The 13,540-nt window shown below is 48.3% G+C and overlaps 1 protein-coding gene across 6 annotated transcripts in view; it reads left to right on the forward strand.

Moving 5' to 3' along the window:
- The window catches only part of TENM2 (teneurin transmembrane protein 2), a 681,089-nt gene extending 676,385 nt beyond the window's left edge, over positions 1–4,704 (forward strand). For all 6 annotated transcript variants that reach the window (XM_061456391.1, XM_061456390.1, XM_061456392.1 and 3 more), the window contains 2 exons: positions 1,512–1,642; positions 2,807–4,704. In XM_061456391.1, coding sequence (XP_061312375.1) covers positions 1,512–1,642; positions 2,807–3,568 — 893 coding nt within the window. In that variant the 3' untranslated portion in view covers positions 3,569–4,704. The remainder of the gene's footprint in view (positions 1–1,511; positions 1,643–2,806) is intronic.
- The last annotated feature ends 8,836 nt before the right edge of the window (positions 4,705–13,540 follow it).

The raw sequence follows: 13,540 nt of genomic DNA on the forward strand, positions 1-13,540 counted from the left end.
CCTGTACCAAATGCAGTGCTGCAAAGCAGAACGGTAACTAATTTGCATATAGGTCTTCCTCTTTTTTTGTGGAAATAGGGCAGCTGAAGTGAATTGTTCAGGAGATACCATTATACCATAAAATAAACTGCAGCCTTAAAAAGGAGCAGTGACCCTGTGCTGTCCAAAGCTACAGGAAAAATACGGTAGTCACTGTGTGATGGGAGATATATACAAAGGTCTTTACAGAAACAGAGGATCTTACTACTAATTTTAGTGTCAGAATGGCTAACGAAAGGAAGAGTCCCCAGCCAGGGAGTACTGCACTTTTTATGGTGTAATATGTTGGGAAAACAGGCTTTGCAACAGCAAGCAGGCTCCGTGCTGTGTCTGAGAGTGTCCCCAAGGTCTGTGTGCAGGGTGGGTGCTCTGCTGGCACCCCATGTGCCTGTGGCAGCAAGCGGAGCTGCTGTGTACCGTGCCTAGGGTGCTGAAAATGCAGAGACCCTTGCAGCAGGAGTGCCCTTCACAGTCACATCTCTTCAGACACGGGGTTTGGCTCACACACGCAAGCAGCAATAGCACCATCAGGAGCTGTTGTAGGCCAGTGAGGAGAGAACGCCACTGGAAAGGATGGGATTTTTAAACAGAAATGGTCATGAATATAGGTCCAAATCAAATGAGAAGTGCCTGTGCTCCCACACTTGCTGCTCATCCCTGTGGCTGGTAGAAAAGAGAAGCAGGAAACAAATGTAAACCAGGGTATGGGCTTTTCCATTGTTGTTAAAAATGTCCCTTGATGACTAAAATACATCATAAGTTCTTAACATGTGGTGAGTGAGAGTTACTGTTATTTAGTGACTTGGGTTTTTCAACAAGATATGAGGACAGAGTTTTACTGATTGAACCCAGAGCTGGAAATTCCGAAAGCTCACTGCAGAGCTGAGCTCTGACCCTCCCAAGCAGCTCCTGCTTTTCCATACTGGGCCTGAAGGAAAGGTGAGGATATTCATGGTGTCTAAATTTAGCCCTCTGAATTACAAGTCTAGCTCCTCACTGCATTTAATGGAGCCTCCAGAGACCCGGTGACAGCTAATAGAAGTAGGACGCAGAAGGCAAGCCATGTATTTTCCCCAAGGACTTTGCAGATGTTTCTAGGAGTACTAACCTAATAAAACATCATTTAACAATAGAGTTTGTAGGTTACAGGAGCCACATCAGAAGGTGTCAGAGATGGAACAAGTATTGCATACAGTGAAATGTTTGGATAATCCATGTGCTCTAATGGAATAAGGATGAGCAAGGTCCTATATCCCTGTTGAACTATTTAGGGAACATGTAAAGCAATATTTCCTGTGCCTGCTCATGGTGGATTACTACAGGTCTATCAAGTGCCGTGCTGTAATATAAATGATGTGTTCCACAGCTGCTTGAAATCAAGGAGGTCAAGGATGGGTTTCTTAAATTTTTTGATTTCTTACCTTTATTACACACATTCATTTCTCACTTGCCTGCTTCCTTTTGATTTCTAGATGTCAAAAGCTGGTTGGTGATGTTCGGATTTCAACTTAGCAACATTATTCCTGGTTTCCCTAGAGCAAAAATGTACTTTGTGTCACCACCATACGAGTTGTCTGAGAGTCAAGCATGTGAAAACGGACAGGTAGGCAGAAATATGAAGTTATTTCTATGAATAGAAGTGCTGGCTCTCGTGTAGTTACAGTAGAAGGCCAAGTATTTATTTCTGGGTAAAACTAAGGGAGTATAGCTAGATTTTATCCTAATGAACATATGCCTTTCTTGCCAGCCTTCATTGTTATCATAATTGCAGTGTCATTAGTTTGTCTTTTATTGAGTTCTTCCTTGATTAACAAGTTGTAACTCGATTAACTTGATTAGCAATGACAAAGGGAGACTTTGTCAGGGCAATTCATCATCTGTTGTACCTTTGGAAAAACCATCCTAATAACATGTGTTGCAATAAACTTAGGTTGGTATTTGCTAAGGAAAGATTCTTCTTCTCCCCCGGAACAGGATTTCTCACCATTTTTTGTCTATGTTTTTCCTAGTTAGAGGCTTTGGTTTGCTACTCTAATTACTACAGTTAAATTCAGTTACAGCATTCACACTTGTCAGGTTAAGGATGGAAAATGGTATATAATAAATAAGTATAGCTTTATAATAAATCCCAACCCGTTAATAAACTTAGAGTACTAGGCCAACTCCGAACTTAATCTTTGTTTTTACTTCACATCTGTGGTAATACAACAGAAAGGATTGTATAAACCTAAGCATACCACTTTACAGACTTCTAAGTCATTTGAGAGTTTAAATCCCTTCTTTGGGAACTGCTTTGTTATTTTGGAGCCCAACTTTTACCTAGTTTCAGAGGCTTGCATTCCAAAGTCTTTTAGTCATCTATGCTGGTTGAAATCCCAGAAGTGCTGTGCTGTCTTTTACTAGATTGAGTCTGTTTGGTTTCAGCTCAGATTAAAATTGTTCTAGTCTTGGATTTTACTATTTCTTGTAATGGACATTCTGTAATTTGCCAAAATTGAGATCTGTGGTACATGTGTGCTGCAGAGAGTGATTAATGAGAAATATTGAATCTGGTATTGCTAATAGCAAAATAATTTGCCAAATGAGTACTTCTCTGATTCTGAAGGATATACGGGTAGTGGAGGGTGGTCTTCCCATAGCACAGAATTTCTCACTGCATAGATCTCCTTTAAAAAGCCAAAGCAAAGGTTAGTGTTGGTCTCTGAAATGAGTATTTTGAGATCTATATCTTCTTTGGTGGTTTTGTGCCTTCTTTTGCTTTCCCCAGCTAATTACAGGAGTTCAGCAGACGACAGAAAGACACAACCAGGCTTTCATGGCTCTTGAGGGCCAGGTCATATCTAAGAGATTACATGCCAATATTAGAGAAAAAGCAGGTCGCTGGTTTGCCACAACCACGCCTATCATTGGGAAAGGAATCATGTTTGCTGTGAAGGAAGGCCGTGTAACCACTGGCGTTTCCAGCATAGCCACAGATGACAGCAGGAAGATTGCCTCTGTCCTGAACAGTGCTCACTACCTGGAGAAAATGCACTACAGCATCGAGGGGAAGGACACCCATTACTTCGTGAAGATCGGCTCGGCTGACAGCGACCTCGTCACCCTCGCCATGACCAGCGGGAGGAAGGTGCTGGACAGCGGAGTCAACGTCACGGTGTCCCAGCCCAGCCTGCTCGTCAGCGGGAGGACTCGAAGGTTTACCAACATCGAGTTCCAGTACTGCACCCTGCTCATCAACATCCGCTACGGACTGACCCCCGACACGCTGGACGACGAGAAGGCCCGAGTGCTCGACCAGGCTCGGCAGCGAGCGCTGGGAGCAGCCTGGGCCAAGGAGCAGCAGAAGGCACGGGACGGCCGCGAGGGCAGCCGCGTATGGACAGATGGAGAGAAGCAGCAGCTTCTGAACACGGGAAGGGTGCAAGGTTACGAGGGATATTATGTCCTGCCCGTGGAGCAGTACCCAGAGCTAGCAGACAGTAGCAGCAACATCCAGTTTTTAAGACAGAATGAAATGGGAAAGAGGTAACAAATTAATCTGCTGTCATCCTTTGCTGGATGAATCAGTAGTCATAACTGTTATCTCCTCTCCTAAGGAGATGAAGACCTAAATGGGGGCACTAGGCTGAGCTACTCTGGGATAGTAAGTGGCAAAAAGCTCATATTTTTTGAGTTAAATGCCACTGTTCAAGTGATTAAAACCCACATCCTGAAGTGGACTAAAGCCAGACTGAAAACTCTAACCATACAAATTAAAAAGTACCCCTGAAATATTACCCACTTGTTCTGGGTCTAAAGGAAAACAAAAAGAAGGCCTCGTATTGTATTACCTCACTCCATTCACATGTGAGCAAACTAAGAAATCCAAGTGGGCCACTTTCACTAACCAGCTGATGAAACACAGATGATTCAGACTGCTTGTTTGATAAATATCCAAGAGGTTTTCATTTAAAGCAAAATACAGGTGCATTTAAAACATGACTTTGGGGTGATTTGTGTGTAGCAACTGGAGGACAATGAGAATGCAAGTGAGAGCACACTGGAAATAGGAAAGCAAAATATATTTAAAAGTAACAAAACCACACTTGCACTCTGACCCTCCCCTGGTCTGGCCTGAAGCTTAACTTACTCAAAGAGGGCAGAGTGTAAAGTTACATTCAAAATGGTGGCTATAAATCACTACAAATAAATTTCATACTCTGTTTGTCTTTGAAGATTTCCATTGTGGACAGTATAACACAGTTACAGGGTGTAGTCTGTTTAGATTCAGTAGTTTGTTGGTATCAGTTCCAGTAGAGCTGTGGGCATTGTGTTAACACTATTGCAAATGGGCACCACGTCAGATCACCCTGTACATACATCAGCCAGAAGGCACAATCACTGTTTCAGATTTAAAAATTATTAGTGTGTTTGTTTGGTCGAGAAACTGAGACAATCACATTACAGTCACCACAGAAAAGAAAAAAAAAAAAAAGAGAAAAAAAAAAGTCTAATAAGAACTTTGGTACAAGAACTTTTTTGTAATATACATGTATGAATTGTTCATTGAGTTTTTATATTAATTTTAATTTGCTGCTAAGCAAAGACTAGAGACAGGCAAAGATAATTTATGGCAAAGTGTTTAAATTGTTTATACATAAATAAAGTCTCTAAAACTCCTGTGAATTACTTGTCTTCCATTGTGAAATCTTTTCAAAATGAAAAAGTCAGTGTCTTGCTGCCACCTAATGCACACAGCATCTCATGGGGCACAATGACGTGCTGTTGGACCATGGATTCTGCAGAGGGCTGGTCCTTTGACCTCCGGGTAAGCAACACCTCACCCAAACCTCCACTTAGGACACAGCAGAAAACTGGTACCTGTTGTTGAAGTTCCCCCGTGCACCTCCCAACCAGAAACCCTCAAACTGCCATGTTTCAATCCTGGAATCAGTTTAATTGCACTAAAGTGTCCTCCAAACAGTCTGAAACTGCAGCAACATGCTACTAAATGGAATGTGGAAGGCAGTGCTGTGAGCCAGGAAGTCTCCATGAAATCTGTCTTCTTTGGGAGATTGCTTATTTCTGCCATTCATTAAAAACTGGAGGTAAGCTCAAAGACCCTCTCCTAAGCAAACAGTCACTCCTGGTGATGTTGAAAGGGAACCATCCATCAACTAGAGCCCTGCTGCTTTTATCTCATTTCAGTATGTAGCTAGGGAGCTCTACTTAATTTTGAGAACAATTTTGCTTTTGGGGTTGCAAATGAGTTTTTTAATTATTCATGGTATAGACAGAGATGCTCGAGTTGATTGTGGGTATTAATTCACTCCAGGTCACTTTTAAAGCAGAGCAGTTCAGTGGCTGTGTTCTGGAACACCTACAGCACTCACAAAGTGCATCTAATCTCCATTGTGATGAACCCTTGCACCCATGTGCAGGGCAGGGGAACCCTGAGCTCACTTACTTACCCTCTGAAGGCTGATTCCGGGTACACTTTCAGATGAAGCCCTTTGTGCCCATCACTGCAGATGTTTTTCTGTGCTGATGGACTTGAAGTGCCATTATGCTATCACGCTGTTCTTTACCAGTGAAAACTCTTAATGATGTATTGTGATTTTTTTTAATGGAGGCATAAACCACGACATACCGAGGTGCAGACACTTCATTGCCACAGCTTTTCTGGGTTACCCTTGGCCTGTACTGGTAAGCTTCTTGGGTCATTTTTTGGAATGAAGTGTTTCTCGCTGTTGAGAGGGTTGAAACCAGAACCTGTTGCACAGTCCCTGGTGTCCTTTATTCTGTTACCATTCTCCTAAAACTGAAACTCTTCAGAATTAGAGATTCTGCAACTTCAAAGGGAAATGCAGTGAAACTAAAAGAAGTACCTTTTTAATATGAATTACTGTGGGAGGAGATGTAACAGGTTTGCAGGAGAGGCACTCCCTGCGTGGCTCCTTTGCATCATCGGGATGTTCTTAAGCACATTTGGGGGTGGTTCAGTCATGTTTGCATGAGCAGTATATCTGCATGGGCAAAGCTCCCTGCCTGTCCTTTGGGCAAGTAACTGTAGTATGTCCAGTGATGTAGAAAGCCTTGTGTGGTGCATCAAAGAGATTGGAAGAGTTACTGTGCTTTGTCAGTATGACAAAGAGCTAGATGCTCTCATGTCTGTAAAAAACAGCTGACCGTTAGAGGCCTTACTAAAGAGCTTTTCACTTAATGAATGGGGGAGATAGCTGTATTGATGTGGCCATGGTCAGCCTCTTCCTACCTCCTCTCCTGTGGGCCCATCCGAGTTTCCTCTCTTTCTTGAAGTATCCTTTTCTCCTTTTTCCTTTCTACAACCCTCCCTTTCCTAATTCCCCTCAAATCGGTATCTCCTGCTCCTCTCAAAGCTCTTCCTCTCTCCTCCTTGCTACACTTTTCCATGTGGAATAGGCGATTAACCTAAAGCAACACAAAGGAGGCATGAACTGGGATCCTGCTTATGGGAGAGAGGTGCCTTTAACAGTGATGCTGTGGCTGTGTCCCCACCAGTGCTGTGACCAGGACAGGCCAAGAGCAGCCATGCAAGGACCTGGCCTGAGAAGCTGTCCTTGCTGTGGGAAGGCATGGTGCCTGAGCCACAGGTGTGGGTTTGTCCTTCTAACTCCCTTGAGCATCAGCTGAGGTGTCTGCAGAGTGACGCAAACCTGGGAACAGGCTCCTGTTTGAAGCTAAAACCAGATGCAGGATCAGCATTAGAGCGTGTTTCCTTTTTTCCTATTAGATTGCTGTAACTGAAGGGATTTGGTATTTAGAACCTTGCATTTCCTGACTTAGCCCAAAGCCTGGGACGTGCTTGTCAGTGTAGGCTGTGACTGCACATCCTGCTCCTCGCCACCACTGGTGTTCCCTCTCAAGGCTGCACTCCACAGCACTTTGGCCGCATGATGGCAGTTCTGCCCAGGAGACACTCGGGGGTACCAGCCTTTGCCTCCTTGCACTGCCTTGCCCACACCAGTCCCCAGCAGTGCCTTGTCAGCCTTCCTGAGTGGCCTTGGGGTGTCCCAGATAAAGGCACCAACAGAAGCTCCCCTTAAAGCTGGGCCAGACCAATGGATCCACAATACTCTCATGGGAACACGCATGGGGAAGGAAGCATTTAGACCTTATTTGTCTTTCCTTTGCTACCTGGAGTGCAAAGACTCACACACACACACACACACACTGGGCTCTGGGAATGCGCAGTCTGAAACGTGCACAGGCACTGGCTTTGGCATTGTTAGCTTTCACCTCCCACCCCTGGGGTAATGTAGCCCCTAAGAGGTTTCCTGACAGAAATGACTGTGCCAACAGCATCCTGCCTCTGTAACATCACCCTGTAAGCCCCTGATCTTCATGTAGCCCAGGCTCATCATTGCTGTAAGAGGAAAAAGCTAGATATCCCTCCTCTGTCCTGGACATGACCGTAGCACCTCCTCCTAAGCTCTCCCATGGTTGTTGGTCAATAATTTCCTGTGCAAACAAGTATCAGCCTTCCCCAGGAATTCAAGAAAACTGCATCAGAACTGAGTGCTGTTGAGTAACTTGTATTAACTGCTTCATGCTGACTTTTCTGTCAGGTTGAAGCTTTTGCTGACAAGTCTTGCAAGCTCTTCGAAAGCACTTGGCGATGATCAAACATGGGAACATGTTCGACATTCAGCTCTGAGGCTACAGCCCTAGGAAACCCAAAAGGTGAAGTTTTTGTCACCCTGTGATACTGTCCTCTGTTCGTCTTGCATGAGAGCCACTTGATGAGATCTGACTTATACTCAGGAGGCCTTTATTTTAACTGTGCATGTGTTCAAAGGTGAGATCTTACCTTACAACTAAGATGGGATGGCCTCACAAGTCCTACACCAGCCAAATATTAAGCACAAGGCTCTTAACCTCAGGAAATGCAGATTCTATCTAGAAGGCAAGACTTTCTACAGCAGTATTTTCTCCAAAGAGGAGCTAAAAGTAGATGTCCCTGGGCAATTCTGAATGTGGGAATGGGGCTCCACTACTCAGATGTAGTGTAACAGGCTCACTGGCTCTAGCTAAGTGGGGTAATAAAGAGGTACCAGGGTATCTCTGCCTTTGAGCTTTTCTGCCAACAAGGAAAGTTCCTCCCCAACCTCTTCAGGTGCATTCTGCAGCAAAAAGGTTTACAAGGATTACTTAGTTTCAATCATACTCATTGCAAAAATCTGCCACTCTGGAGTCAAACTCACTTCTCCACCTCAGTGGCACCAACTGCTCATGTGAGTTTAAGACAGGGCATCACTTGCCACAGTGCAGTGGCTGAGGCAGCTGCAAAAGACATTTTACTTGCCAGATCTCTTATTCAGCAAAGAAGACCTACAGCCTCACAGTCTGTCAGCCCATGTGTCATTGTCTAACCCCAGCCAGCAACAGCACCACACAGCCACTTGCTTACCCCTCCCCTTGCCCCAGTGGGATGGGGAGAAGAACCAAAGAAAAGCTGTTCTGAACCCACAGGTTTGGGTTGAGAACGGCTTAGTAAATGAAATAAAATATAATAAGGACTGTTATTAAAAGGGAGGTAACTAAAAGAGAGAGAGGAATAAAACCCAATAAACACAAGTGATGCCAATTGCTCACCACCCACTGACCGATACCCAGCCCGACCTGAGCAGCAATCTGCCCTTCAGGGTGGCTTCCCCCAGTTTATATAGTGGGCATGACATGCTGCGGTATGGAATATCCGTTTGGCTGGTTTGGGTCAGGTGTTCTGTTTCTGCTTCCTCCCGGCTTCCCGTGCCCCTCCTCCCTGGCAGAGCATGAGGCTGGAAAGTCCTTGATTAGAGTAAGCATTGCTGAGCAACAACTGAAACATCGGTGTTATCAGCGCTGTTCCCAGGCTAAATCCAAAAAGTGCAGCACTGCACCAGCTACTAGGAAGGAAGTTAATTCTATTCCAGCTGAAACCAGGACACCATGGAAAATAGTGAAGGATTGCTGGCTGTAGCAGATGGCTCCATTGGGCAGAAGCTGTCACAGGAGGCTGATGGTGCTGGTAGGTACCATTATTCATATACTGTACACTGTAAATGCTTGTTTAGGTCCATCATGGCCAAAAATTCTCCCCCTTTGCCATGTATGTCTGTCATCTCCCTAACAAACACAGTTTTATGCAATGCTTAAACATGACCAAGAGCTCTAGAAAGACAAATACTATTGCCAGTGTTGAAGCACAAACTGCCCTGTGCTGGTAAAGCCTTTTCTGCTTCTGTCCAACCCAAGGCAGCAGTGCTGGGCAGATCTAGAATCACAATCATGAGCTGTGTGTCTACAGCTACATCTGACAGGTGATGTAGTAGCATGAGTGACTGGGAAGAGCAAGTGGTATTTGACCGGCAGCCGGTCCTGGGTCACACAGCAGTCATCTCTGCATGCTGCAGCACCCTCACAGCTGGACCCATCACACTGGAGGGCTGAGTTGGTCATTTCAATCTCAGCTGACCAAGAACTCTCTATGTGGCACAGACACCACCAAAACCAAGTGAAACCCGAGGCGGGAGCACCGGTGGGGTGTGCTCAGGTACCACATCAGGCACCCAGCCAGGTGAGCAGCCTAGAGAGCAGCCTGGCAGGAAGGCAGGGCCTCGACCCTGCCACCTCTCCCATGCTTTGTTTGAGTGGCTGCAAGCACCCTGCACGCTGCAGGTCAGGCAACCCCTGCAGCCACAGCCCCAGGGTCACTGTGGAACTGGGAATGTGGGGTTTGCACCAAGGCAAGAGTCAGTGCCCAGCAGGTGCCTTGCACCCACCCGTGTGCAGCTCAGCAGATGCCACCAGCAGGGCCCAGGCTTCCCAGTCCTTCTGCATCAGGAGATGGGTGTTCCTCTTTCAGAAGTCCTGCAGGAGCTCTTTGGGATACACATCTAATGTAACAGGTCAGGCTTCCCCTTATTTCCTTATTCATTACAATATTTCTGTAACACCTTAGCCTCCATCGAGGATTTTAGGGTTCTGGGATTAGAGTCAGGCTCCTTCTGTGATGATTCTGAGCCAAGGAGTTAAAAAAAAAGCCAAGTAGTAAAGTAAAATGTGGTAAAAGCACCATGGGAGAGAGCCATGTGCCAGCTTCCAGAGAGGAGTGAGTGAATGCAGCCAATTTATAAATCCTTAACAAACAGGATTTACAATGGAAGTGGCAGTTAAGCCATCATGAGTGCAGAGGGTGGCAGGCAGTATGCTGTAACGCTGTCCGTGCTGCGTTACAGCACCTCAGCAGCACTGCTACCAGAGAAATGATATTTACAGAAGTTTTACATCTGTAGATAACAGCTCCTGGCAGCTTGAGTCTGATTTTGTGCTTGCATATAAAAGGCAAATCTGCCAGCAGGATTGTGTTGGCTCTGCTTTAGCAGCTGCCTGTGCTGCTAAAGCCCACGCCTGTGCCTGTTTCAGATACCTCTCCCCCCCAGACTTCATGAATGAAGCCATCATGCAGATGAGAGTAAAACATCCGAAACACTACTCAGTGCTATAAATGAGTAATCCATTGCCAGTGATCAGCAATAGTCAGGGACTCAATAGGCTCTTCTCCCTGGCAGTGTCCAAGGCCAGGCTGGACAAAGCCTTGAGCGACACGGTCTGATGTGAGGTGTCCCTGCCCATGGCAGGGGGTTGGAAATGGATGATATTAAGGTCCTTTCCAGCCCAAACCAGTCTGGGATCCTATGGTTCCTGATAAACCAGAGTTTTTCATCTGTCAAAGGTTCCTCCTAGAGCTACAAACCAGATTCATGTTTGCCTCTGTGCACTGCAGTGACACTTCTGAATACACACCTTAATGCCTGGTCTCTGCCCAGAAGGGGAGGGAGGAAGCCATCAAAAGGCCATGACAAAGCCCTTGGGAGGAGAGCTCCCACACCTGACGCAGCAGAGGGCCCTTAGTAAAATGAAGGGGATGGTGGAGGCTGAGGCGGGTGCGGGAGCCCAGCTCCTTTCTCTAGGTTTCACAGTCACGGGTCCAGTGATGCTCACCGCTGTGAAGAGCAGGGGCTCAGAACCAGGTCCACATGGATTTGTGAATACCTCCAAGGGCGAGACCACAACCTCTCTGGGTAACCTGTTCCAATGCTGTCACCTTCTGCCTAATGCAAGACAAGCTGTTGCTGGCCTGCTTTGCTATAATGACTGGCTCATGGTCACCCTGTTATCCCCCAGGTCCTTCCCTGGAAAGCTGCTTTCCAGCTGGGTGGCCCCCAGCTTGTTCTGGTGCTTGGGGTTGTTCCTCCTGCGGGGCAGGACCCTGTGTTTCCCTTTGCCATGCTTCATGTTGGTTCCTGTTGGTCCCTTTCTCCAGCCTGTCCCGCTGGATGGCACAAGATCCTCTGGTTTGCCAGCTTCTCTGCCCAGAACCTCCCCCGGTTGCCATGATCCTCCCAGCTGCCTCAGTGCTCCTGGGTGCATCCCAGCAAGTCCCAGGGACTTGCCCATGTCCCATTTGTTGCTCCCTTACCTCATCCTTGCTCCAGAGCTTCTCCCTGGGCAAGCTGAGTCTAGATCATACCAGGAAAAGCCAGAGGCCATGGAGGCATTGAGTGTCTCAGCCTCCTCTGTGTCACCAAGTCCCCCACCACAGCTGGCAGAGAGCTCGCACTGACGTGCTGATCCTTACAGAAACACAGGCTCTGCTCCCTTGCACCCAGCCCCACTGCTGAGCAGCACTGCTGGGCACCACAGGGCACTGTCAGACACTGCTGGGCACTGTCAGACACTGTTGGGCACCCCTGGACACTGCCAGACACTGTTGGGCACCACACAGCACTGCTGGGCATCACTGGGCACCACTGGGCACTGCCGGACACTGCTTGGCACCACAGGGCACTGCTGGGCATCACTGGGCACCACTGGGCACTGCCAGACACTGCTTGGCACTACAGGGCACTGCTGGGCATCACTGGGCACCACTAGGTACCACTGGGCACCACTGGGCACTGCTGGGCACCGCCGGGCACTGCTGGGCACTGCTGGACACTGCTGGGCATCACTGGGCAACACTGGGCACCGCTGGTCATCACTGGGCACCACTGGGTACCACTGGGCACTGCTGGGCACCACTGGGCACTGCTGGGCACCTCTGGGCACTGCCAGACACTGCTGGGCACCACTGGACACTGCCAGACACTGTTGGGCACCACACAGCACTGCTGGGCATCACTGGGCACCACTGGGCACTGCTGGACACTGCTTGGCACTACAGGGCACTGCTGGGCATCACTGGGCACCACTGGGTACCACTGGGCACCACTGGGCACTGCTGGGCACCACTGGGCACTGCCGGACACTGCTGGGCACCACTGGGCATCACTGGGCACCACTGGGCACCACTGGGCACCTCTGGGCACCGCTGGGCACTGCTGGACACCACTGGGCACCACTGGGCACCACTTGGCACTGCTGGGCACTGCTAGGCTGCACAGCCACTCTCTCCCAGCCCTGCACAGGGGCACTGCCTGGCAGCAGGACACAGTTAATGGAACTGCAACACCCACCGCAGTTTAAACCGTGTGCTGTTTGCCGGGGGAGGTGCCAGGTTTGTAGTTTGTGCTCCCGCCAGCCCCACTGACCGTGTCCACCTCCCCTCCTGCCCCAGCCCCAGCAGCTCCCGACAGGAGCAGCCAGGTAGATCTCTGGCTGTTGCATCCACCTCGGCTCAGCCGCCAGCTCCCGGTCTGAGGTGTGACAGGTACCTGTCACACTGCTGTCCCCCTGCTCACAGGCTCACCCGGCTTCACGCGGAGTTCAGTGATGCGGGGGACCTTGAGAGGTGAGGTGGATCGATAGCCATACCACCAGTAAAGCTCAGTGCTGCGTTACCAGTCAGATGGGGATGAGCAGCATCTGTAAAGCAGCATTCGGATTACTAAAGCATAGAATGAGTGGTCCTTAGAGACCAAGCCACATGTAAAGTATTTTCCAAGTGAAACTAAGCTGCTTAAATGGACAGTTGTTTCTTTACTGTCCCTGATTTATGTAATAAAGTAACTTGGTGGGGTTTTTTCTCTGTCTCTCTCTCTGGGGCTGCAGCCATGAGGTGCTGTGTGCTGGTCAGGAGCAGGGCTCTGACTCTACAGGGCTGTCAGCTGCCCCGCAGCCCTTCCACTACTCTCCCTGTGTAGCACAGGGGACAAATCCCTGCTGCTCAGTGATATCAGCACCACCTCACCAGCCTCTGCGTGCCCAATGCAAGATCGTATCTGACTGAAACAGCCTGCTGCTGAGCAAGTGAGATGAGAGGTGGGAAGGGAAAGCCTCGGAGAACTTGTTTCTGCCTTTGCAGCACTTTGCCCTTCACTGGTACAAGTTGTATTGTCCCCTTTGGGACCTGCGGTGCCACAGACAGCAGTGGCAGCTCGTGGTGGGCACGGCCCTGCGCTGCTCTGGCACTTGGCAGCAGCAGACGTGCCGCAGAACAGACTGCCCAGGTCCTGGCTCCCGTCCCACAGCTGCCGTGCTGAGAGCAGCCACCTCACAA

Source organism: Pezoporus flaviventris, unplaced genomic scaffold, assembly GCF_033815535.1.
Source record: "Pezoporus flaviventris isolate CSIRO_AGI_PZ_B2104156 unplaced genomic scaffold, CSIRO_AGI_Pfla_v1 ptg000023l, whole genome shotgun sequence".
Classification (NCBI taxonomy): domain Eukaryota; kingdom Metazoa; phylum Chordata; class Aves; order Psittaciformes; family Psittacidae; genus Pezoporus; species Pezoporus flaviventris.